This window comes from Scophthalmus maximus, chromosome 2, assembly GCF_022379125.1.
Source record: "Scophthalmus maximus strain ysfricsl-2021 chromosome 2, ASM2237912v1, whole genome shotgun sequence".
NCBI lineage: Eukaryota > Metazoa > Chordata > Actinopteri > Pleuronectiformes > Scophthalmidae > Scophthalmus > Scophthalmus maximus.
In genome coordinates this window covers 6942501-6969269 of record NC_061516.1, presented here as the reverse complement: position 1 = coordinate 6969269, position 26769 = coordinate 6942501, and the positions used below count along the sequence as shown (strand labels likewise).

Genomic DNA, 26769 nt, shown 5'->3' with positions numbered 1-26769 from the left:
CACAGGACCGACAGCTCGCGGACCGTGAGGAGATATTGGCTGAATTTCCCAAAAAGTGCAATGGATTAAAATCGCTTACTTACTGCCCCTTCGAGTGATATCGAGAACATCTGTGTCTTTCAAGCACTCGCTCACTCCTCCCTGTACGACAGACACTAAACAGTTTGTTCAACAGCGAGCAACACATTCAGAGTTCTTACTCCTATTTTCTCTGACACCTCATATGATTGTAATTTATAACGTGGTGCATTGAATTGTGCGATTGGCATAAAATAGACAACATGCATTGGACACTTTACTCTTTTTGCTCCTTTGTGAGAATTAATGAGAGCGCTGCAGAGCATGCATTTCACATTTACAATTTGTGTAATTGTGTAATCATTCAAATAAAAACAGTACATGTAGTCAACTACATACATAGTATAGGTATAATAAATAGTAAATAAAAGTCCCACATGGAACAAAGCTGCCATTGTTGCTTTTAGTTACATCTGCGGTCATTGGTCCGTCAGCCTGCTGCGTGTGAGGTCTGCTGCTCTTCACAGCATCATCTCCATTGCAGACGTCCCCTTACGACAAAAAATAAATAGATGCTACTGTACATATATTGATGTCTTGATGAGCGTATTTGCAGAACTGTTGCAGAGCAAGAGAGAGAGAGAGTCTGTAACTGAACTTGATCGAGACTATAGAAGAGTCAGCAGGGCCCGTATCGGTCAAGGTACTCAATGCTCAATGGCAGAGATTGTAAACACTATGTCGGACACAGGCGACAAGGTTTACGGCATTCAGAGGCTCTGATAATGAAATTGGGCTCCAGAAGTCAGAACTCTGAATCAGTCCTGTGGTGAAGTTCTTTATTTTCATCATTTAAAATAGTAAAACAAAATTCTTAACCAGAACAAACTGTGACCGTGTTTGAAAACGGAAGCAGAACATTCTGACGAGGTTGACTCGGTCCTTGTGTTTTCCTCTTGAGGGCCGAGCCAAGATGATGTATGAGACTCATACTGTGCAGACGGACAGCTACAAATTTGCCTGGCTTAGTTGACTGGTGGGAGGTTTGGGGTAGTGGTGGGGAGTGTGTGTGTGTGTGTGTGTGTGTGTGTGTGTGTGTGTGTGTGTGTGTGTGTAGGGGGGGGGCTTTTGTAGCCGTTTTTCGTCCCCTGATCTTATGAAAAATGAAAATTGAAATGTGTTCTCGTGCAGCGGAGAGGAATGCTGTTGCTTTTTGTCTGGACCTAATACACAGTAATATCATTTGCTCCAGCATATACAAAACAAAGAAAACAGAGATTGAATTATTCAGTTTGTGCATGACAACCTGTTCTGCTGCATTACTTTGGTCACATTTGATTAATGAAAGTGAAGTGACTTGGGGGAAACAAGCCTCTCTGTGTTACGCCCCCCCCCCCCCCCCCCCCCCCCCCAACCCCCTTGTCCCATGTAGAATGAATTGCACAGACAAGACAGTACCCCTTGGTCCCCTTCCCCTCACTATTCGCCCAGCATGAGGTCTGACACTTGTTTTTTTGATTGCCCCCCCTCCACCTAAACCCCCAACTTCTCCCTCCTCCGGGGGAAAAAAAGGACCAAAGAGGAGGGAGATGGGGAGGACACACCAAGTGCAGCCAAACTGAAGAGGGAGGGAAGAGGAGCTCCCGGCCACGTTTGAGGAATATGCAGACAACCTACTGCTGAACTGTCTCCACATAACGGCTGGTGCACGGGGACAGGTCACGCGCTGAGTGGGCTCAGGGTCCGGATGGTGCTGCAGAGGGTTCTGCTCTGGCGTCCGGGAAGCGCTGACCCGTGGGACTGAAGATGCGGGTCGGCGCGTGGCTCCTCTGTGTGTCCTGCCTCTACACCTGGGCGGCGTTCTCGCCACGCTGCGAGTGCCAGGACATCTGCCCGTCCGGGCCGGGGCCGGACAGGAGGTCAAAGACGCGGGTCAAGGAGCACGCCCGTCACAGTGCGGGACCGCAGCACTCGCTCCACAGGCACAGGCCGCTCCGCAGGAAAGGTGAGCTCGGAACCCCACGCAGCCTCAGGACCGGAGGCACAGATCCCGGTGGCGCTGTCGTGCCAGGCCTGCAGCTGTGTCTGAAACATGGCATCACTCATGAGCGAGTGTCTTTTTAATTGGGAAAAATAAGGCATATGCAGACGTAAATGTTCTTATGAGCTTTTAAAAAGGTCACTTTTGGGTTAAATTGTCACCGAGGAAAGACGATATTTCAGGAAAAAAATGTTCAGCTTTGTATAAAAGATTCCACGTTTGGGAATAAAAATCATGGTACAGCTTTATAAAATAGAAAAAAACAGATGATGACACTGATTGACTCATTTCTCAGGGTTTCTTTTTTTTAAAAAGACAAATGTAATGTGTAAGCCTCGTAAAACAGTTGCAGTATTGCATCTGTCCTCCAGAGATGGATTCTTCGTCAAGTGAATTAGGATTGTGACGACGTAAATGTTGTAGGAAAAACTCCCGTTTACATTTTCGGGACACATTCACTGTCCCTTTTCAGAACAATGTTTGTCTCAATTAAAACGAGTCCTGGACCAATTCAAGGCTAAATACCAACATGCGTACACAACCAGCATAAAGCAGTTGCCCATGTTCTCAGCGATTGGTGATCCTTTTACCAAACACACTTAAATGACTCTGAATTGCCTCTGAAGTCACTTTTTATCACATTCCTCAGCGTCGCTGACACATTCTTTCTTCCCCTCACTCCGTCCCGCCCCCGTTACCCGCTCCGACACTTCTGCTGACCTTTGGTCCGCGGCCTGAAAGAGGTTCCTCCCATCGCCACACCGCAGCCCGGCGCCATTCCCATGAGTTGTGTTTCGCCCGGGACTCATCCTTCATCCTCTCCAAACCCTTTGTTGCCGGCTGAAAGCTGGCCGGCGCTGGGGCCATCCAGCCCGGGTTGTTGGATCAATATAAACATCCATCACTGAGCCCCGGTTCTTTCTGAGCCGCACAATGAGCAGTTCACTGAACAATACCTTATTTATGTGAGCCATTGGGAGGAATGAACTAGTGGTAGTCCACTCATTTCCTGGCTGCGGTGACTTTGCTCTGACGGAACTTGGAAGTTACTCAGCATAGGTTGTTTTGTTTTTTATCGCGTCATAGAATACAGTCTGATGGTTTAGACAAGAAATCATTCATTGGTTATATATAAGCCACTAATTAAAACAACATGTTTTTACACCAGCTTTTGTTTCCGCTAGTTTGGAAAGTAATGTCAAATCACCACAGTCACGTTTCCTGCTGACTTTTTTTGAGTATCGGAATCAGAATTTGGCTTTATAGGCCGAGTGTACAAGTACAAGGAATTTACGACATGAGAGCCATGAAATTGCCTTCAGTGAACTCACACTTTAAATAGACCTTATTTAAACTGGTATGTTGTAACTGAACAAAGCCAATATTTCTAACTACCGAGTACAAGGACATTTCTGTGCAATTCAGTGATCTCAGATAAATAAATAATAATAATAATAAAGCTCAAGTGGTTTTACTAAACCATTAAACACAGACCTAACGCAAATACTGGTTTACTAACAACCGAAACACTCGGTGAAGTCATCGTCCGGGTGAGAGATACATCATTTCCTTCTATTGTTTGGAAACGAGGGGAGACTCTGAGCTTCCTGCCTCGTCGAAGCGTTGACAGATCTGCTGCCACAAATCGTCCAAAAATTAAATTAAAAAAAAACAACAAATAAAAACAATGGGACCGCATGTATAGATGATACACAACACAACTATTGTATGGATTCGACTTAAAAACAGCAACCTAAAACTATAATCAGATGCAGATTTAATAATGTTTATTCACTGGTAGCTGGATTACCTGGACCTATAACAACAGTGTTGATTTAATAAAACATCTTATTCAAGTCATTCATGTCCACTCTGACAATAACATGAAGACCCTCCCCAGTCCCCAGTAATATCTGAGTGAATGTAAATCTGACACTGATATTACATAAAACCATAACATTAGTCCAGACAACCTACGTTGTCCAACACTTACTGCGTCAGTCAAGCCCCAGTCAGAAAGATGGACTAACGCCGGAAGCCTGAGCTTTTACTTTCAAATTAAAACTGAGATATTTTCTCGTAAAGAAAATAACGTGCAAAACCAAAACCTTTCAGGAATACAGTGTGCAAAACAACACATACTGTACTATGGCTAAAAAACGATCCTTTTTATGTTGTACTGTATGTCAGGTACAGTGAAGTGAGACGTTTTTGTCAGGACGGATCTTATTTTGAAATCTGATGTCTACGTCACCTTAACGCCGGTGCGTTCACGGGGCAGGAGCGTGACGGACGGAGCTGCCGCCCAGTTACATGATGGAACAGAGATGTTTCACTTTTAGGTCAAGTGAATTATTCATATATTATACCTAAAACAAACTGAAAGCCGGACAATAACTCTTTTAAATCACGCCCTGATCACAGTCATTGATCAGAAAAAGCTCGGACTGTGAACGATGGACACGAGAGTTCTCATGAGCGTCTGGTTGTCAGCACTGGGAGTTCTTCTGTCCGGTAAGTGTCTGAATAATTCATGTGTAATTCACTTATCCTACTTATAATATTATAAACAAGCTGCGATAAATACAGTGAGTATTTATTGTTGAGTATCACATTAACAAGTGACACACCTGCTCTTCATGTGACTTGTAGTAGTAAATATTACACACTACATATATCTATGAAAAATCCAAAAGACCATGAAGTATGAATTGTTATTGACCAACGTCAGAAATCTGCAACAATAGATGCAGTTTTGAATCTAATGCTGAATACAGACTGTTTGGGCTCAAACCTTACACATGTACAGTTTGTCCCCTGAAAGTCATTTTACATTTTACAATAATGTGATAATATATAATAACAACTATTATCCTTTGTTAAAATCTGACTTCATTTTCTGGCCAGAGTTGTATGGCATTTTGCTGAGGAATGACTTTGTGTGTGTGTGTGTGTGTGTGTGTGTGCACCTTGCAGCCCACCTTGCTTTGCCACACATGTTATTTCTTTGGAACACGTTGTTTTTTCGGAGACTGAGAAGCATCTCCAGCTTCCTCTTGGGGGAACACGTCGACCGCGACGCCCTGATGTTGTTGACTGCGCCTCTCTTCTGCTCACACTGTGAAGACAGGTCAACGGGCCATTGTCCGTTGTGATTGCGAGGCATTTCCGGCCATAGTGAGTGAATGGCCAGCAAAGCCTTTTCTTGGTCCCGGTCCATTTCAAGGCAACCAAAACTGTTTGGTCAGATAAGAATTATGTTCAGTCCAAATGTGAAATAATACAACATTCCTCACACCTCTTAATTTTTTGCAGCTCATGAACATCTCGATATTCTCTATTTGGCACCGGCTTGTGAAGGGTTTGTCTGCGCGGCTGGTTCTGGATCCACCAGGCAGGATGCTACACATTGAGACGAGAAGCAACGTCTGAGACTTGGAACTATTTCCCCTAAATCTTTTTTAAACTTCCTGGCCTGAAACTTTGTTTCTAAAATAGAGCAATGCAATAGAGTCAGACAAAAAGTCAGGAGTAAACTTCTTCTTGAAAGGTATCTTTTGTTCTGTGCGGATGTGCCGTTGAATGGGGGGGGGGGGGGGTTCCAGCCTGCGTTTGTTGTGGTCGATGTCCCCGGGACCCTCGAGCCTCCCGTCCCGTCAGGAAGCCGATCACAGTCTCCCTGTTTCCTTCAGCATGGTCATCCAGGTCCATGGGAAGTTGGAACAATGACATTCCACTGCTGCTGGCTGCAAACAGACCTTGTTTGTTAGTAGCGTGTGTTCTGTTGCCAGTTCAGTGACCTCTGCAGGTGGTGTGATGGGAGAGGTGAATTCGTAATACTTCCGTGATCATAAAACAATCATTCCCTTCGGGCAATGTGCGAGAATCAAATGGAATTAAAGCGGAAATTTTCGAGTGTTCAGTTTGTCACCTGCTCTCCGTCCTCCTCAGGTTCCAGAGTGCACGCGGAGGAGACGCCGCCCCGCGTCGTCCACCACCCCTCTGACGTGGTGGTGAAGGTGGGGAATCCCGCCACGCTCTCCTGCCGGGCAGACGGCAGCCCCAAGCCCACCATCGAGTGGCTGCGCAACGGCCAGCCGCTGGAGACGGCCAACGGGGACGGGCAGTGGCAGCCCATGGTGCTGTCCGAGGGCAGCCTCTTCTTCTTGAGCGTCGGCGGGGGCAGGAGGGGTCAGTCACACGAGGGGGTCTACACCTGCGTGGCCAGGAACAGCGCAGGGTGGGCCACCAGTCGCAATGCATCGCTGTATATCGCAGGTAAGATCAGGTACAGAGGAGGACGAGCGCGATCTGTGTCTTGAAGACGGGAGAATAATCGGTTGACACAATGATTTTTCAATTCAGAAATCTGCTATTATTACTATGTTCATAAAAAAAACAAGTATTAGTTGACTGTATGAAAGAGGTCACTCTACTTTGAGACTCTACATGAAGCTGTTTTTCATTTATTTACAATTTAGTTTCATGCAAATGGCCCATAATTTCTTTTTACACGGATCATGATCACGAACAGTTCACTGTAATCTGTTTAGAAAAGTGATATCACGGAATAGCATCACCAGGCAAGATCTTTCCATTGAGGAGTTCAGTATCCACCAGGGCTGATCCAAAGTGTGAAAAAAACTCAAAGAAATGGGAAACTATTACAATTTACATAATCCCAGAACAACCTGATTAGTATCATCTGGAACACACAAAGCCTCTACTGTGTATAAGGATGGAATCCCAGATTCCGAAATAAGTATCAACCTTTTCCCAGGACTGGTCCCAGTTCTGTACCTGTTGAGTACAAATGTTCATATTGGTCAGCGTATGACGGCAGAAACAAAATACACTTTAGTGTTTTATCCTGCTCGACCACCAGTTTCCTCTTTCAGCCCAATTTAGCCGAAACATGAAACGTTTGGTGCAGATATTTTTCGTGCTCAGCTGATAAAGAGTAGATCATGTGCACGAAGCAGCAAACTGACCATCACATCGTCTCTTTAAACTAGTGCTCGACAGATATGGATTTTTGGGGGTCGATGCCGATATCGATATTTGGGAGTACAACATTCTCAATGCCGATACATTGGCCGATGTATATATTTCTTCAAATCTGTCAATGATTCCTAAGATGTCGTTGTCAAACTTTTATGACAGAGAAATGTAATTGAGGCTTGATATATATATTTATATATCATAAATAACTATAAACTGAGAATACAAATACAACCAAATACATAGAACTTACAATAACAAACATTTATAACAAACATTTATGTTTACATAAAAAGGCTCAAATCAGTTGGCGGATAACATCGGTCGGGCTCTTGAAATATCGTCCGATACGATATGTCTGTGAAAGGCTGATATCGGTCGGGCTTTAGAGTCCAGGTGAGAGCGGAGTTGAATCATTGATCTAAATAAAAGAGTTTGTGACGACATGGTTTCCTCCTGCAGATCAAATTGTTAGGGAAACTATCTTGTTCTGCTCAATGAGGACATTTCCTGGTTGGGTGACTCTTTTTTATCTGCCCGTAAAGTTTACCATCTGGGCTGAAGACGAACACAATCTCTGAAAACCAATATGATCTGCTAATATAGTTACATTTTTTATTCTCTTCTACCCATGGAGAAATTCCATTGTTTGCAGAGTAGCAAACATACACATACACAGTGTGTGTGTGTGTGCGCGTGTGTGTGTGTGTGTGTGTGTGTGTGTGTGTGTGTGTGTGTGTGTGTGTGTGTGTGTGTGAGTGTGTGTGTGTGTGCGTGCGTGAAAGAGGGCCGATGAAGATGTATGCGGTGACAGCGACAGAGGGCTACAATGTCAATGTTTGCTGGGCAGCGGGGAGTGGTACTGTGATGCTAATTGACCTCGGCCCCCCCACTGTTGACTTTTCTGTCGACCCGCAGCGTCTCCGACTCTCTACAGGACCCACAGCTAAGTTAAGTTAACATGAAGCCACGTGCTTTGGCACGGAAACAGGCAGAAAGAGCAGAAAAAGGAGCTTCATGACTGCAACGTCATCTCCATTCCACTAGACATCCAATGATCAATTGCTCTATCGATCAGTTGACGGACAGAGCATCTTCCACACTAACCTTTTATAGACAAAATGAGCGAGTCAGTTGAAAACGTAGAAGAATCAATAGATCAGTGAATAACAAAGATAGTCATCAGTTGCTGCTCCAATTAAACACAGGGTTTGCTGTAAGTAGAAAAAAAAACCATGTCACTTTAATGGCTAACAGGCTTAAAGGCTGGTTTACTGCCATGGGGAGAGAAATCACACTGATGTTTGTATATATATATATATATATATATATATATATATATGTAGAACGGTTTTCTACGAAACTTGGTGGAAGGGTGGAACATGGGCGAAGAAAAATAAATATATCAGTAGCATCAGATTGAAATGTGATTTCATGAAGGAGGTTGTTGGACATGTGAGAAATAGACACAGATCCTAACAACGAAGATGAAAACGGAACATTTTCATTTGATTGATTTAATTCCACTTCACCCGGCGCGGATAACTAGACAGACAAACTAATCAGAAGCGTTACGTCAACGGTTCAGTGTAGTCCTGAGACCTGAGCCTGGCTCGTGTTGCGTTGCGTTGCAGGGTTGCAGGAGGAGTTCAGCCAGGAGCCCAGTGACGTGGAGGTGGCAGAGGGGGACGTGGCCGTCTTAAACTGCGGCCCCCCAGTGGGACACCCCGAGCCCAACGTCATCTGGAAGAAGGATGGCCTGCCGCTCAACAGCAGTGACCACCACTACACTGTAAGACCTCTCCCCCGCTGAATGAAATGTATTTCTTTGTTCTTTTACGTCTCCCGTTTCATCGATCGTGTTGCACTTGGACTGGGTTTTCGTTACAGTGTTATTCTGGCTGTGTGTGGACTCACCAACACGCTTATTCATGTTGAGGAATTGCCGTCCATCCTTCCTGAGAAACTCTTAGGACGAGTCTTCTCAGGCACCAAGCAAGGCCATCTCATCTATGGCAAGCCGACACAATCATTGAGCAGCTGATGTCACACTCGAGGCGCCATAGTCGCGGGGAGATGGTCGGCATTACTCAAAGCTAAATACACTACAGAGACCGGGGACGGGCAGACTGTCTTGGGACGCCGAACACCGTGAACCTGTCGATCTGTGTAGCGAACCGGACGTCTCCTCAATACTGAGCTCTTGTAATAAATACTTCTGCTCAAGACATCCACGGTTTCCGTCTTCCTGAATCAGCATCCACTCCATCGATTATTCCGTTTCAATTCACACCACCTGGAGTTTCCATGTCCACTGCCCAGGCCAAACATATTTCATACAGAAGCAGCCAATCGCCCTCCTCCCTGATGTCCCTTTAACCCTGCACCCACGCACGCTCCCCTGGCTGGTCTCGACGCGCCCTGGGCCTGTGCACTGCTGGGGGCAGGGGCAGCGGGCTGACCCCTCATGCACTGGACCTGGACGTTGTCACACCAACGCGGCCAGATGATCTAGGGGTTTTGCCGCCAAGATCATGTTCAGATCTGTGTGTGAAGCTGTGACCTGTCTGCTCTGTGCCTGTCCTGTAGGAGCTGAGCGGGAAGCTCATCATCGCCCCTGCGGAGAAGAACCACTCTGGAGCGTATGTGTGCGTGGCCAGTAACACTGTGGGAGTGAGGGAGAGCAGAGCGGCTCGGCTCTCTGTGCTCGGTGAGACCGTGTTCTGCTTCAGCGTTACCCGCTTTGAATGTGGCGCCTTATCCTTTTTTTAACCCGACGAAGAAAAACCGCAGTTCGGATTTCATCTTCTCCTCTCCCGCAGCCAAACCTGTTCTGGTGCTGAAGCCAGAGAATGTGTCGGTGCGGACGGGGGAGTCTGCCCAGTTCTTCTGCCAAGCAAAGGGAGACCCTCCACCCTCGGTGGTCTGGAGCAGAGAGCAGGGGCCACTGCCCAACGGCAGGTACAAGAAATGCAGACTGTGAATTAACATGGAGGATGCCACAGCTCAGATCGCCCCCTGGTGGCTGGCTGCAGTATAGGTCATAAACCCTGCCTCCATGATAGCAGTTTGGCCATGGGCCAAATTAAAAAATCTTTATTTGTATAAATTTTTCCCAAAGATGTAGTAGTTCGTATCACACTCGTGTTTGTCAAACTGTTCAATTTGCCCGGTAAGTTCGGTTTGAATGAGTTAGTTGATGCTATGAAAACGTGGTGAGACGTCTTGATTGACAGATCACTGCTGCGCACACTCGGGCTCAAAATGACGTCACCGGCTGCATCCAAGATGTTTTGGCTGAAAGTGATACCAATTAAAATCTCTTGATGAATCTAATTTACAGTATTTTTTCCCCCTGGGACAATAGATTTGATAATAACTGCTCTCTATTTTGGAAACCCCCCCCCCCCCAGATATCTTGTGAACCCAGACCAGACGCTCCAGATCCATTATGTGACAGCCCAGGATGCTGGGAAGTACATCTGCACCGCCGTCAATGACGTGGGAGTGGTCACCGCCAGCGCTCAGCTGCTGGTCGAAGGTAAGATCAAGTCTGAGAGGGCCGACAGTGGCCGTGTCCGAAATCACCCCCCCCCCCCATTCACTACCCCCTACTCATTTTATAGTGGTCAGGTTTTGGACACAGACAGTGGTTCCGGTTTCAGTTTCATTGCAGACTGGCGACACCTCAAATGCTTCAAATGATCGGTGAAAAGCCCGTCGACTAAGTCAGACAGGTTCTGATTCACCTGTTTGCAGGTTCACTCCCCTGTTTGGAAATCATTCAAGTTTTGGGTCACACAAATGAGCTCTAATATGGGTCAGGCTTTTCACAAAATGACAGGCAGGAACCTAATGCCACGACGAAAAGTTCAGGTGCAAAAACAGGGTTTAATGGACAAGCAGGCGTCAAACCAGGTAGTCAATTATCGAAGCAAACAAATCCAGTAGGGGTTAAAAAAAATATATATATAAAAAATAGCAATGTCCAGTGGCAGGTGGAAACGCGTACAGGCAGAATCAGACTAACAAAATGCTGGCGAGCAGGTACGCACACTGAACAATGTGGCAGAGAAGTGAGCGAATGGACCGGTATATATACTGAAGGGCTGATTGGCTGATGAGGAGCAGGTGAATGTGTGGGCGGGGCATGCCAGGTGAATGGAGTCTGCAGGTGATTCAGAGCAGGAGGGAGTGGCCTAGTCTGACATGACATGAGAGCAGAGCTGTCCAATGAGAGTCGCGACGACGGAAGTCCAAAATGCAGATTTAGGTAGTTTCCCCGAAGTTCTTGGCGCGCAATTAGAATTCAGTTCAATCCAATTTTATTTGCATAGCGCCATATCACAACACGCATTGTCTCAAGGCACTTTACATAGTGAGGTTTATGTTACAATATTACAGGTCAAACCCAACAAATCCCACAATGAGCAAAGCACAAAGAATCCATCGTTGAATCGATTTTTGGTAATTAGTAATCAATACATGCATCGATTTACAATATAGCAGACCGACCTGCCTATGTAGTTACTCTATGTAGTTAGGCAATACGTTTTTTAAAATCAGAAATAATCAGTAATCATAATCCACTAAAATGCTTTGACGCGCATGTTCATTTGATTCAGATGTGCTGATAATACGTACAAGCTGATTATTTTAACGTCTCACCCTTCGGAAGTGCGACACAGACGGTTCTGCTGCTCCTCACTTCCGGGAACTATTGAGAGGCCTCAGACCACAATATTATCATCTTGCCCCATGTGTCCATAATTTATGAATGAATTCAGAAAAACTAAATTGAAATAAAACTTGTGTTCCAGAGGCGGCGAGCACCACCCAGAAAGACCTTCACAAAGAGCTGTCTGCGCTGCGAGTGAGTCTGGAAAACGTCTCCATCGTGGCCCCTGGGTCCAACACGTCCCTAGTTCAATGGAAGGTACGGGAACGCTGCTGCACTGGGTTACAGAGAATGAACATGAATATATTTCATTTTTTTTCTTTCTATTCTCTGCGACCAGCTCCAGTTCCTCCCGGCCAAGCCGCATTACCTCGAAGGCTTTGAGGTGCTCTATCGCTCCCTGCTGCCTGCCGGCTCGGACTGGGCAGCGAAGAGGGTGACACTGCCCGGCTTCCAGACTCAGGTGGGCCCGTTAAAGAGGGGCTGCAAGTACGAGTTCAAAGTCCGCCCCTATGGCAGCGACTTGTACGGCAGGGAGAGCAACACGCGGCACCTCAGAGTGCCGGAGACGGGTGAGAAGCGGCTGAATTCCCGAGTGGCTGTGTCCTTTCTTTTGCCTTTCATTACTCGCGTTCACCATGTTACCTTTATCATACTGCACAGTTCCCAGTGCCGCTCCGCTGGCTGTGTCCATCACCGTGAGCCACGACGTGAACAACAGCATCCACCTGAGCTGGGAGCCTCCCCCTCATGAAACCCACAACGGCGTCATCCGAGGCTACCAGGTAACCACCAGAGGAACAGCACAGCTTCACAGATCCCGACGCGCCAATGTATTAATCGGCTCCTGCACAGTGGAAATGACTGCATGGTCCCACTGCAGTAATAAACATGATCTCGGAAATCCTCGGTGTTTGTGTGAGAAGTATTTAAGTAGAGCGTTGGAGGAAAATAATGAATGGTCCCAGGATTGTGCTGAAGATGCAAACTGTCTGTGCTCAGGTGTGGTGTGCGGAGTCTGAGGAGCAGCGGTACCAGAACTGGACCGTGGCCAGTGGCCAGCACAGCCTCGACGTCTCTGCTCTCGCACCGGGCAAACGGTACTGGCTCAGCATAGCAGCCGTCAACGGAGCTGGAGTGGGAGCGCAGAGCGGCCCCCATGGATTTGTCATCGGTGAGCAAAACAGCACGTCCGGGAAATTTAGCCGCAAGGATAAAAACACAATCTTGTCGTCATGCCCTCATGACTGATTTCACCTGCCCCCTGTCCGCCTCTCAGACCCCCAGATGGGTGGCCCCCCTGAGTCCGACAGCCAGAGGCGACTGTCCCAGGTCCTGGCCCTGCTCCAGGACCCGGTGTTGATCGGCAGCATCGGCGCCCTCCTGTGGTGCATTCTGATGGTCGCAGCTGTCTACCTCTTCAGACGCCACAGCCGGACGGGCCACCTGCTGCCGGGACATGGCAAGGCGAAGGGTGCGTATCTTATATCATATTAGAAGATGCTCGTTATGGAAAATTAAACAAAAAAATAAAAAGTCATGAAGTCATGTTACATCTAGTGGTTTTATTTCCCTTAGGTCTGCACAGACTGGCCAGTGAGGATCTCATTATTAAGCACAGGTAAAGTGCTGATGACTGGCAGAGCTTGTTGTAAAAACTTTAATCACGTTGAAATCACAAAAATAAACCGAAATAGTTTCAGGACACTTGTAATCTATGTATGTATGTGCATTAAATCTGATGCTCAGATCAGGTGTTAGATCAAGCTGTCAATCTTAGGTTCACTTGAACAACATGATGTCGAGCCCATTGTCTTTGTGTTTTCGATTCATATTGGATGACTTGTGGATTATGAAACTGACAGTATTAAACAGTACAGGCTGTATTGAATTCGCCAGCGCCTTTTTGTTCCTTTTGGTTTGACGTGTGCTTCCTCCTCCTCCTCTTCAGGATGGCGGCTCCAGACTCCCCCTGGGTCTCTGGGGGCTGGAGACCCGCCTTCAGCCAGAAGTATCAGGACTTGTGGGCCCAGGGTCAGAAACATCCAGGGATCAGGAGCACCAGTGAGTGAAAGAATGACACTTTGTGACTGAGTTGCTGGACCAATGTTGGACAGACAAAGATACATTTTAAAGGGCAATAAAGCGACACGCACAGAACCGACTGCTAGCGGGCCGTGAGGAAACATTCCCCGATTTTTACAAAAAGTGTATTGGATTTAAATCGCTTACTGCCCCTTTAACGCTGATCTAAACCACTGGCTGTGGTAAGAGGCTCCGAAGCTGTTTGGATCAAATGAACTCTGGTGTGTCTGTTCATGCTGGTTGTGGAAGCTGTCAATCAAACTCTTGTGGAGTCGGACCAGAAACTGGGCAGAGACCCCCCTCCGCGGTCCTGGTCCCCTTCCAAGGGGATACGGTGGGTTTGTGGTGTGAAAGCCCACAGAGCGACCGCACAGCCGATGAGGATAAACGACAAACTGTGGTCTATATTTACACGAGATGATTTTGGTAGCCATGGTAACATGCTTTACCAGCCTCTAAAAAGCGAGTTAAATGAGTGATTTATAGGGACCACACAATAAACATCTCTTTCATGATACAGTACAAAATGTCCTTTCCCTTATTTTCCCTTGACATATTAATAATAATAAATAATATGATATATTCTATCATAGAATGATATTTCTAAGATATGGGGCAAGAATTGCTGTCAGGCGTGGCATACAGTGGCATACAAGTGACCTCAGTCCAGTGTTTGTATGGACACAGAGAAGAGCAGAAACAAAAGGCAGCATCGGAATAAACAAACCGACAACATAGTGTTCTTATAGTTTGTCTCCCTATGTCATCATTTCTCACTCGCAACGGTAAATATCACGCCCATAAACGTGTGTGGACCGTACACTGTCACCGTACTTTCTCCGCTGTGTTTCACTAGGCCTCCCAGTCTCCCATCAGAAGATCCCCGGCGGCCTGGACCCAGTCGTCCCCATTGTGACGGACAGCTGCGGAGTCTACGGCACGTTCTACGTGGACCTGTTGGGCAACGGCCTCAAGACCTTCAGCAGTCCCGGGCGTCGCCCCAAGATGCCCCACGGCCTGCCGCATCCGCACGGGGCCGAGACCATCCGGATATTCTCCCCGCCCGCCGCACAGAGCCCGCCGCTCGGAAGCCGCGAGCTGCTGCCGTGGAAACAGGCCATACGCCCGCAGCCCAGGATGGGTGTGCTGAGGGAGTCGTGGGAGAAAAGCCACAGCAAGCAAGGTGAGCGTGACGTCAGTTCCTCTAGTCGAGTTTGTTAACCGTATACCCATCGTCCTCCGTCTTTGTCTTCCGACACATTGTTACGTAGTGGACGTGAAGATGTGCACCGGCATCAATGTCCATCAGCACTAGACTCCCTCTTTCGTTTTCCTCCCAGAGTTGCATGCAGTGAACAGCGTCCCCACACTGCCAACCAGGAACCAGTGTCCATCCAGTGTGTACAGGCAGAGACTCAGTCACATACCACCAGGCCGACATGGTACGACGCAATCTGAAACACTGACCTCCATAGTTGAGCTACAACGTGTAGCATAACACACATCTGACGTCATAATAGTAATATGTTGTCACCCGTAATTGCTAACTATGTATGCATTTCCTTCCAACTCGTCCGTCCCGCTGTGAATCCAGAGTGTGGTGAGGTGGCGGGCTGCCCGCGCCTGCTGCACTACTCGGCCTCAGCTCACCTGGTCGGCATGCTGCCCCCTCCACCGCCACCGCCCGGCGACACACTCAGCTCCACCTCAGATGAAGGGTGAGACTAACACACCGGGGGTGGCAGAGAACCAGGGGTGCAGGTCAGGTGAACATTTCATATGACGGAAGACTGGAGCACACGGACGCCGGGACAAATTACGATTTGTCAGTTTGTGGAGAGGGATGTGGATTTAGCAGACTCTGTTCCTAAAGAGAAGAGTACCTGCAGTAAGCCTGCTCACTCATATACGTTATCAATGTTGCATGTCTCCGCGGACTGATCCGCTCCTGTGCAGCGGAGTGTAGCTCTCACACAAGATAGTCCTGCTACGAGTTGTTTCCTCTGAGATGAAAAAGGCTGAAGAACAAGGTGTATTAAACTGGGCTTCCCTGCAGTACATCGTCTCACCCAGTCTCCACAGTGCATGATTGGTCAGAGATAATCTTAACTGCCTCCCTCTGAGTATGTTTCGCCCTGTTGGAAGGACTAAGACATGGGCACACACACACACGCACACACACACACACACACACACACACAGTAATCGTCTACTAAATTAACCAACTATTTTGATAATCAATCAATCGGTTCAAGTAGTTTTTATGAAAAAAAAAAAGTCAAAATTCTCTAATTTCGGAATATTTTCTGTGACAGTAAACTGGACATCTTTGGTGTGTGGACAAAACAAACCGTCATTTTGGGATTGAGGAAACAGGATTGACCTTTTTTACAATTTTTCACCAATCTATGGACCAAACAACTAATCGATTAATCGAGAGAAAGATCGACAGATAAAGCGATAATGAAAATAATTGTTAGTTGCAGCCCTGATCATTTCTTATTGGTGAAAACAGTTCCAGCCACACTGTCACAGCAGAAATCCGGCAAAATAGTGAAATGAGAAACTGCGAAGCAAAGGGTGACAGGAAGTCCACATAAAAAAATACAAATAATTAATGATTAATATTTGAATTGTTGCTTTGGGATGAAATATTCCTGTGCCTGTGGAGATTCTCACCAGTCCAGGTCTAGTTCTCCACACAAGGTGACGAATCAGGAGCAACTGGACCAGTTGTTCTGCCTATCGATAGAGTCCAGTCCAAACCACACATTGGGAACAAAGTATCCAAAAAAATTGAAAAAAATCAATTTAATTCTTATAAAGTAACTTGAATTTTTAAAATTCCTTACATGGATATGTTAGGAAATTCAAGAGGTTCAAATGCTGACGCAGATCCATAAGTGATTATTGATCCCAACACTGACACCAGTTACAGAATTATACAGTATAGTGGAATTACTATATATTTTAATTATCTTTCGAGCAAAAACACCCCATCCTAGTGTATGTCAGACATTGAATCAGAGTTATATAAATATGTTCCCTTTTTAATCACGGAAAGTGGTCCTCGCTGCTCCAGTGTGTTATTTATGTCCTGTCTCAGCCTCGCAGTCGCTAAATAAATATCGCGTAGCACTTAGTTTTATGAATATATTTTAATTATCCTGGCGGAGAGGGAAGACACATGCAGCGTTTATGAATCTTCTGATGAGGGAACAAGATACATCACACTCACACATAGTGAAACCAACAAGGCGTTTTACCAAAAGGCAAAACAGACAAAGATATAACCGTTGCCAGCCCACAAGCCAGAATACTTGAATTTCGAAACATGCATTAAAAGATTGTCGTTATTCAACAACAAAAAAAATCATCCATGTCCTGCGTCGTCCCCAGCTCCAGTCGCTCCACAAAGCTGACGGTGGACACGGGCTCTCTCCAGTCGGTGTGTGCCGCACCAGGCCAACGCGGCCCACCGGGGCTCAGCCGCCCCTGCCGCGGCCACCTGTGTCCTGCATCACACCCCGGGTCACTGGACGAGGACCACGGTGGCACACTGACAGCACAGGAAGCCGCCCAGTACCTGGAGCTCTGCCCCAAACCGGAGCGATGCAGGTGAGATGCGGCGCGGGCGTTTGTTGAATGCAGCTGGCGTGTTTGTGATAGGCTGACCATGTCCCCCCTCTCGGTCAGCAGTGCTCTACCCGAGCAGCGTCCCTTCCTGTCCCACCCCTTCTCGGCCTACCTGTGCGGCCCGGCGCACGCCTCCCAGCTGGTGGACGACCACGGCGCCGCCGGGCAGCCCGACGCTCCCCCGATTGGCCTGCGACGCGCCCGCGTCCAGAGCACACCTTCCTCCTGCTACAGCGAGTGGGACAGCTCGCTGTGGAACACCTGGAGCACGGCGACGGACGGCAACGCGGCGAGCGCCCGCACCAGCCTCATCAGCTCCGTGGACAGCTGCTACACCAGCGACAGCGCCCACTTTGCCCGCTTGCTGGCTGCGGCGGGAGAGACGATGAGTGGAGCGTCTTTGTCAGGTAAGCAGAGACACACTCACACACACACACACACACACACACACACACACACACCTCAAAAGACTGGTCTTGTGGTCTTGAAGTAACTTGAGGTCATTTAGTTATATTTGTTTATCTAATTTTAATATTTCTTATTAATTCATACACTGCCAAAAAAATGTAATTTGCATCAGAGTCAACAAATAGTCCACAAACTAAACTCTCTATTTTTAGACTCTTTATCTGGATCATAAGATCCAGGCTTGTTATTTTCTACAAGGAAGTACGAAACAAAAAGAGCAGAAAGTAAAGGAGGGGTTCCTCCCTCAGGACGGGCAGTGAGGAGCGCCGATAGAACAAATATTGTATGAAGAAACAAGAGATGTGATATGACATGAAGTAATTATTGTGTAATAAGAGAGAGAGAGAGAAGACAAGAAGTGTGTGGGAGTGGGATGGTGTACCGACTAGAAATAAAGTACATTGGTCATAGTAACAGTGTGTGTGTAGATCTGTGCCACAGGAATAATAATATCAATCCTCAGACACACACACACACACTTGTTTTTATTTTTATTTCAGTTTTTTTGTTTGATTTATGATCTTATGAAATCATGGGGGGGGATTGAAGAATGTCTGAAGAAAACGAACATAATTTTTCTTCCGCTTCTATTCTGTAAGTCAATTTATTTTTGTGGCAGTTGCTGTAAGACGATGTCTTATTTGGGCTGCAACTAACGATTATTTTCATAATCGATTGATCTGCCGATTATTTTCTCAATAAATCGATCGGTTGTTTGGTCCGTGAAATTGTGAAAATAGTCGATCGTGTTTCCCAAAACCTCAAGATGAAGCTTTGTTTCGCCCACACGCCAAAGATATTCAGTTTTCTGTGACAGAGGAGCAAAAGAAACCAGAACATATTCACATTTAAAAAGTGAAATCAGAGAATTTTGACTTTGAACCGATTAATCGTTTATCAAAATAGTTGGCGATTCATTTAGTGATCGATTAATAATCGATTTTTCTAATAACTGTTGCGGCTCTAAAAGTGTTAAACAAGAACTGCCGGTGACACGTTTCAGAACCCGGCTCCTCGGATCAGAGCTTCCCGTCCTGTTGTGTTCACGGCATCTCTCCACTAGATGGCGCTCTCTGTCCGAGAACCACCCTGACTGCCTCAGGCGGACGAACACACAGCCATGAAATGTTGATTACGCGTGCTCTGCTCATTTTTCAGTTTCTGAAGACAAAGTTTGAAGGTTTTCACACTCCTCTCCAGCATTTGTGTGTGTGTGTGTGTGTGTGTGTGTGCGTGTGTGTGTGTGTGTGTGCACATTGATGTTCGTCAGTGGTTGTGCATGTGTCTGTTGCTCGGAGAAACAAAGACATTCAATCCAATATCGAAGGTGGAACCAGGCAATCACTTAGGGCCTTTCAGGAGATTGAACCTCCAGATGAGTCATGCTCCCCCCCGTGTCACTTCATCAGTCACTGCTCTCCCTGGAGGCGCCGCTCACTTTTCTCCCGTTTGCCAAACTTTTAACTCTTGTCTTTCGCGTGACTCGGCGAATTTTCTTATCTCATACGAGCGGAAGAAAGGAGATGGAAGGAAGGATGGACGGTCTTAACCCATTCTGGCTATTATTTCATGCGATTAGTTCACACATCTAGAGCTGCAACAGTTGACGGATTAATCGATTAGTAATCGACTACTAAATTAATTCGTTTTGACACTCGATTAATCGCTTTCAAAATTCTCTGATTTCAGCTTCTTAAATGTGAATATGTTCTGGTTTCTTTTGCTCCTCCGTGACAGTGAACTGAATATCTTTGGTGTGTGGACAAAACAAAACATCCTCCTGGGGTTTTGGGAAACACGATCGTCATTTTTCTCCATCTCATGACATTTTATGGACGAAACAACTAATCGATTAATAGCGAAAATAGTCGAAAAGATGAATCGATGATGAAAATAATCATTAGTTGCAGCCGTACACACATCAACACATTTCATCCGACTGTTTTTTAAGAGTACTCTCACTCATTTAAAATGTGTTGCTACTGCCAAAACATTTGTATCACTGCGAGTATGAAAACTAGATGCAAAACATTTGCAGACAAGTGTTTTAATATTTTCACGTTGTTCATCGGACACACCCCAGGGGGGTGTGACGGCGTTTCGACCACGATCGCTGCTCTGACTTCCTCATCCGATAATGAAAACTCGTTGATCCCGAGCTGCGACCAGTTCTTCTCCTCGAACACAAAGTGTCACGGCTAAGAAAATATTCAGCTTCAAGTTGACCAAAACCAAAGATATGATTTAAATGTCCAGTCAGTCAGGATACAACTAGGAAGGATTAGAACAGTGTGGACCAACACGATAAGGAAACACTGGACGCTCGTTCCAGACTGGGCACCAGTGCCGGATGCAGTCTCACTGGCAGGGCCTCTCCGGCTCCAGGCTCTGGGCCTGAAACGAACCATTATTATTCATGGCCGGCTACATTCTCTGAGGCCTTTGAAATGTGCCAGTACCTTTAGAATCCAGAGAGTGGCTGATGTGAGATGGCACCGTTAGTTCTGCTGCCTGGAGGATATTAGAATAGTTTTATTGTCAGACCGACTGCCGCTTCGAAGCAGCTACCAAATTTGCTTCCCCCCGGAGAGTCGGCATGAAAGGTGCCCCTCCACGTGTTTATTCATTCTGTCAGCCGCCGTGAGAGGCGGAGCGGTTTTCTGTTCTAATATGATTTCCCTCCCTGACACTGGAAAGCATGTCAACGTGTCCCCCTCTTCTGTGTTCAGACTTTTCTCCGCCGGCCTCCCCGCTCAGCGCCCTGTACCCGTCGTTCCACGCAGACGGCGACTCGTTCGGGGAGCCGGAGCCGGTCCCGGCGTGGGACTGGAGCATGGCCTGGCTGGAGGGGATGCAGGCCCAGCACAGGGCCCGCTATCCGGGCGGAGGCTCCAAACCCTTCAGCGCTTAGGCACGGAGCTCCGGACACACCTCGCGGCAGCATGGGAAGTGCACGGCGAGCGTGAGGGGTCGGACGCGACCGATTTACATCCGGGAACGTGTCGGAAACAATATTGAAGGGTAGGGATTTCCCACGCATGACGAGATCAATCTCTGGAGACGAAACATAATTGGAGCCCACCCCTTGTTGTTTGGAACACCTCTGCCAGGAGACGCACGTCTGCCGTCGGTCGTCTGTGTACCTCGGGGACAGTCCGACGACTATTTCTTACATCCTTCGGGTGACTGTGATTGAGGTCTCCTCTCGTCGGAGAAGCGGATAATGAGACCCCTCCCTCACGACGCCCTCAGCCGGGGTGTTGTGAACAAGGCCAGAAAGACGGAGAGTCGGAGAGGCGGCGGCCACTAGTGCTGCGCGCCGATCTTCTCCAGACTGAGTCACTGAGCACGTGTAAATATGCAGCGCATTCAACAGATGTTATTTAAAGAATTTCAAAGGCTCCAAATCATATACTGTCTTCCATGTTTCACGTTCTGAATATTCTTTTCTATGATGAGATGATTATTTTTATTCGTCCTCACGCACCCTGTCCAGTTTTGAACTGTTACACAAAGTGCGCTCCTCGTCGTACTGTAGCTCACGTGTCATTTTGTATCATCACGTGTACTTGAACTAACTTAGGTTTGTCCCTTTAACCGACTTTAATTTTAGTAAGAATACAACAGAAAGTATTTTAAATGAAAGTGCTCTGTGCTTAGTCTTAGTCCTGCCTGATGTTTTTCATATATGTATGTATATATATATCTATATATATATATATATATAGATATATATATCTATATATATATATGGATTCACTAATGGTAGTAGCATTAAAGTTTTACGTTTTGTAAGAATTTGCATTTGTTTTTGTACACGGTCCATTCCAGGTGTGCTTCAAAGTTTTGAATAAAATCGTTGTATTGACTGAAATGAGTTTAACACTTTGCACAAGGACCCGACCTTCTTGGCAAGAAATGAATAAATCCTTCTGGTTTCCTCCGGCGGCGTTTCCCAGTTCGAAAGAGACAGAACGCTCCGAACGCCGACCGCCATGTCAACAACGCCCTTCCGATGATATGCGGAGCACGCTCACTCTGACAGGATGCGTTGGGCGGGGGAGGGGGGGGGGGGTTCCACTGGAGGAAGTAATGTATCTTTACAGTCCGCACCCCCTCCCCCTGCGTCCTGCGGGGCCGGATTCCCATCGAGCCCGTTGTTCTCGATGGCGACGCGGAGCGTGAAGGTGGTGTTTAGGCCTCGTCAGTTCGGCTCCACTAACCGAGGCAAGCAGTGCTGCAGCGGCTGATGATGGATCCTAATTACAAACCCATCGGAGGGAATAATTAAACCGTGATCAATGTTCTGTTACTACAAATCCCGGGGATAAGTGTAATTCCTAAACTCGGTGTGTATCTTATATTTCTTCTTGTCGGCCCTCCCTGATTAGAGCAGATTGTTTTTCCCCCGCTTGTTCTGATGTTCTGATCCAACAAGTGGTGCGAGCGCATCACTGAGGAGGGGGCTGCAGCAGCAGCAGATGCTCGCGCACTAAGACCTCATGCGATTTTCCTCGACGACTTCGTGTCCAGCGATGAGTTGTGTTGTCGCGCGGCCGCGAGGCACCGACATGCTCCTTCCCCCCCCCCCCGAAGTAATCCTCGTCTTGTATCTGGGTTACTCGGGGTCAAAGGAGAGTGGGGGGGGGGGGTTGGGCTAAGAAGTGCTCTGCTGTCTGTTTTCGTCTGTAAGCTGGGGCCAGAATCAGAATTTATGCGAGGAGTAATAAAAAAAACGAGTCCATAATTACTGGAGCTGAAAAAAAAAAAAAAAAAAAACCCGACGTAGGAATGTGTGAGGTACAGGGGTCATTTATTTTTCCTTCTAAAGAGCGGAGCAGCCTTTACCTCAGTCCAAGATATGAAAGAAAGAAGTTTCTCATGTCTTTTTTTATTTCCTTTTGAAGATCCATCAGCCTGTGTGATTTGCAGGTATTCTCAGATGAGAGCGAAATCAGACAAAACAGACGTTCTAACACAACATTCAACCTTTAAACTGCTCAACTACACATTGTGCTGCGTTCACAATATGTACAGTATGCTGTGCATCAGTGCAAATACTGGATTACGTGTGTGTGTGTGTGTGTGTGTGTGTGTGTGTGTGTGTGTGTGGAAACTAGACTGCCAAAGGGATTATCCCTCATCTGTCACTTTTCACTAAAGACCATATGTTTCCACATGAAGCCCTCCAGCGCGCGCACACACACACACACACACACACACACACACACACACTGACGACCAGACCACACACTATACTGGACATGTCCTGTAACCACACACACACACACACACACACACACGGAGGGACACACATGGCGATTTACTGCATGTCTTTCCTGTAGTCTATGATTTCACTAAATGGATAATCACCGTTCTAAGACCAGACATAAAACCACGTGTGTGTGTGTGTGTGTCATGAGCTGGGCCTCCAGACGTATTATACACCAGCCTGTCCGACATCATGGGACACGACGACCCTGCTCATGAAACTCAGCCCTTTTAGCACTTTCTGCAACAGTCAGTGTGTGAAACCGTTCAGCAGTTTCGTCGGAGACATTTGAATCGTCAGCTTGTCGTGGTTAAAAGCCTCAGTCGTTCACTTTCAGTCCGATGACTTTTCCTGGCACCACCATTCATAGAATACGATGGAACCTGTATTGATCTCGGGGGGGAAACGAGGTTTCACCGCCACAGAAGTAACAGGATTCGACGCGGGATCAAAGCAAATGGAATCAAAGAACTCAAAGGGAACACAACATGATGCGGAGACAATGTCGATGCAGCGCTGAGATAAATATACAGTAGCAGTGTATTCGCAGCATATTGATTCGATGATACCTTGTCCGACACAGGACATGCTAATAGGAGGCCGAGCCAGTGCAGTCTGACTGACAGCTCAGGGGAACTGTGCCGCTGCATGCTAAAGTGGTCATCATTCAATTAACTGGGAATCAATGGCCCCATATGGGTGATCTGTTTCATTATTGCCCCGTCACTCACCCAGGGCCTGTTGACCGCCTCCACGCACACACACACGCACACACACACGCACACGCACACGCACACACACACACACACACACACACACACACACACACACACACACACACACACACGCACACACACACACACACACACACACAGGTGTTTTGCACATTAGCACATTTATTGGAAGACACGGACTCAGGACTCCAGATGCATCCTTGTGTCTGTGTTTTTTTTTTTTTTTTTTTATCCCATTGTTGGTGTGCTGAGAAAACCAAGTCTGTCCAAACCAGCCGTCCATCAGCTCTCTGTGACAACTGGTCCCTCAGACAAAGTGACGGTTTTCCACTGATTTCTTTCTTGTCCCCGTTCATTTTATTGCGTAATCCTGAGAAACCGAGGGGACGACGTTCTCTCAGACGCTGGGGGGGGGGGTTGTGTTGAACAGTGACAAACTGATAGTGTCTCCAAGTGGCAACACCAAGTAAACACACTGTACAATTAGCAAAGCTTCACTCACAGTGCGCGGGATTTCCTTTCTTCCGGTGGAAGTGGTTGCGTGACGTGACACTCCTCAGGGTGAGTTGATGCGATGCCCAAAAATCCACAGGTTCAGTGGCTGTGTTGGGATACTGAAGTGATGATCTATGATTATTGTGATGACGGAACAAAGTGTCCCGTGTCCGTGGCATACGGAACGTCGTGTATACAGATCACAGTCTACTGTCTGGCGGAGCTTATGTCCATGACACGAGTTGATGGAAATAAAAGCGTGAAATGCAATATTGCTCATCACTCGCACGCTGGATGCACGCCACTTAATCCTTTACCTTCTCCATCCACTGACCTTGTCGCCTACGCAATGGCTTCGTTTGAGCGTCTCTGTGTGCGTGGCATCGGCCGAGGAGTCCCAGACATCTATCTCCGCTGTCGCGCGGCAAATTAACATGGGAATTGGTGTGTTGCATTTTGGAATGAGGGAGCATGATGTCTTCAAACGATGCCATCCCCCTCCCCTCCCCTTTCCTGTCTCCGGCTCTCGGGCCGCCGGCCCTGTTCCTCCAGCCCCCGGTGGGCGTCTCCGCCCTGACACCGGCCTAATGACTGAGCGCCGTGATTTATAACTGGATGAGAGGGAAAGGGAGGGAGGGACGGAGGGGTGCAGGGAAGCTGAGGGGCGCACGGAAAGGGTACGGGGTGTGGGGTCACGGCGCAGAAGGTCAGTAATGTAAATCTTCTCATTGCCCTATCCGTTGTCCTTTGCTCTTGTTTGTTCTCTTTTGATTGATTTAATCCATTATCTTTTTTATTCCACAAGCCCAGCGGCAGAACTCTGTTTACGTTAACAACCTGCGGACATCACATGGATTATAAACTCGAAACTTTCAAAGAAACTTTTAAGTTGTCACGTAAGAATGTGAAAAAAGGAGAGAAAGTTAAAAGAACCCCCGGAGGGAGTTGAACACACACACACACACAAACACACACACACACACACACACACACACACACACACACAGACAAACACACATGGCGATTTACTGCATGTCTTTCCTGTAGTCTGTGATTTCACTAAATGGATGATTACCGTTCTAAGACCAGACATGAGCTGGGCCTCCAGCACACATACAGCACAGCGCCAATATGATGAAATTGTTCAGGAAGTCCAAAAATATTGTTTTTGAACACTCAGGATTATTGCGGCAGTGGTACAGACACAGCAGTCTTCAGTCCTGTGAGAAAATACATTGGTATATCTGTGAGCCTTCATTAGGATATATACATTAGTCATATCAGGACTGTTACAGGGAATGAATGAACAAATATCAGCATCAACTATTCTAAGTGTTTGGATTTTGTCCAGTGATCTAAATAATTATGTTAAGGCCTCTGAACTCAAACGATGCACAGTGTTGCGCCTCACCTTAACACTGATTTATCAACATCCATTATTTCTTGGTCTATTTTTTCCCGTCCCACCTAAGCCGAGCAGGGGGTTGTAGCATATCCCGCACTGCTCGTTGCACACTGTGATCCGGGATCACAGTGTGCAACGAGCAGAGGAAGTGGAACGTGCGGAGGGACTTGGAAAAATCCAGTGGTGTTGGATCAAGTGATGATCAGTCGTCACGCCGGCAGCGACACAAAGCCGTGCTGCACTTTCTCTACCACGTTGACCTGAATCCAATTCATCTTGAGTGTTGAAGAGAACGTCACGATGTGGATCCCATTAAAATCCCATCGCAAACTAAACACGTAAAAAAATAAAAATTCATGGATTAATTTAATACAATTGGCACCTGAGTTCCCCCTTTAAGATAACAATGGAGAACATGTAGTTGTTGGATTAGAAATAAGAAGTGCTCTCCTTGATGTCACTCACAGCGGTGAATACACAGGTCTCAGCCTCAGTTGATCTTATATATATATATAATATATATACGATACTATATAACATACGAGTTTGTTACAACACAGATCTGTCGACAGCCACGCCGAGGAGCTTCAAGTGCACCAGAAAACCTCTCAGTGTTATTCCGGATGGGAGGAAGCGGACGACACGTCAGGCTGGTTATGATCTTCTTCACAGGGTTCATCTGATCCCAGTGTCGGGGACACGATGGTCCCTCCTCACATCCTCATGTAAAACCCTGCAGCCCCTCAAGGCCTGTCCACCACACGTGAGACGAAACAATATTAAAGGCTCCAAAATATAAATGAGTACATAGGATGGTATACTCAGTGGAGCGTAGGTCTCTGCCAAGGCCCAACGGTTCTCTTACATTCAGTCAAGATGTAGCAAATTGCACACACTTAATATGCCAGTTTTTATATATTTTTTTTTAATTAAATC

At 46.9% G+C, this 26769-nt stretch overlaps 1 protein-coding gene across 3 annotated transcripts; it reads left to right on the top strand.

Annotated features, from left to right (window-relative positions):
• The first annotated feature begins 1618 nt into the window (after nucleotides 1–1618).
• robo4 (roundabout, axon guidance receptor, homolog 4 (Drosophila)) lies at nucleotides 1619–21810 on the top strand. 3 transcript variants are annotated; one of them, XM_035626718.2, is made up of 19 exons: nucleotides 1619–2023; nucleotides 6011–6337; nucleotides 8695–8852; nucleotides 9650–9770; nucleotides 9883–10021; nucleotides 10474–10601; nucleotides 11881–11996; nucleotides 12079–12310; nucleotides 12402–12523; nucleotides 12741–12912; nucleotides 13018–13212; nucleotides 13317–13359; nucleotides 13690–13802; nucleotides 14680–15006; nucleotides 15164–15265; nucleotides 15418–15541; nucleotides 17223–17441; nucleotides 17520–17866; nucleotides 20657–21810. In XM_035626718.2, exons 1-19 carry the CDS (start codon nucleotides 1825–1827, stop codon nucleotides 20836–20838), a joined length of 3366 nt encoding a protein of 1121 aa, XP_035482611.2. In that variant the 5' UTR covers nucleotides 1619–1824; the 3' UTR covers nucleotides 20839–21810. The 3 variants fall into 3 exon arrangements, with proteins under 3 accessions (XP_035482611.2, XP_047186501.1, XP_047186502.1); XM_047330545.1 differs by having other exon boundaries at nucleotides 1620–2023; nucleotides 17523–17866; XM_047330546.1 differs by lacking the exon at nucleotides 1619–2023 and adding an exon at nucleotides 4315–4573.
• The last annotated feature ends 4959 nt before the right edge of the window (nucleotides 21811–26769 follow it).

Coding starts and splice junctions, on each gene's coding strand:
- robo4 (XM_035626718.2), top strand. CDS start 1,825: ATGCGGGTCGGCGCGTGGCTCCTCTGTGTGTCCTGCCTCTACACCTGG. Junction 6,338..8,694: donor TGCATCGCTGTATATCGCAG/GTAAGATCAGGT, acceptor GTTGCGTTGCAG/GGTTGCAGGAGGAGTTCAGC. Junction 10,022..10,473: donor GGGCCACTGCCCAACGGCAG/GTACAAGAAATG, acceptor CCCCCCCCCCAG/ATATCTTGTGAACCCAGACC.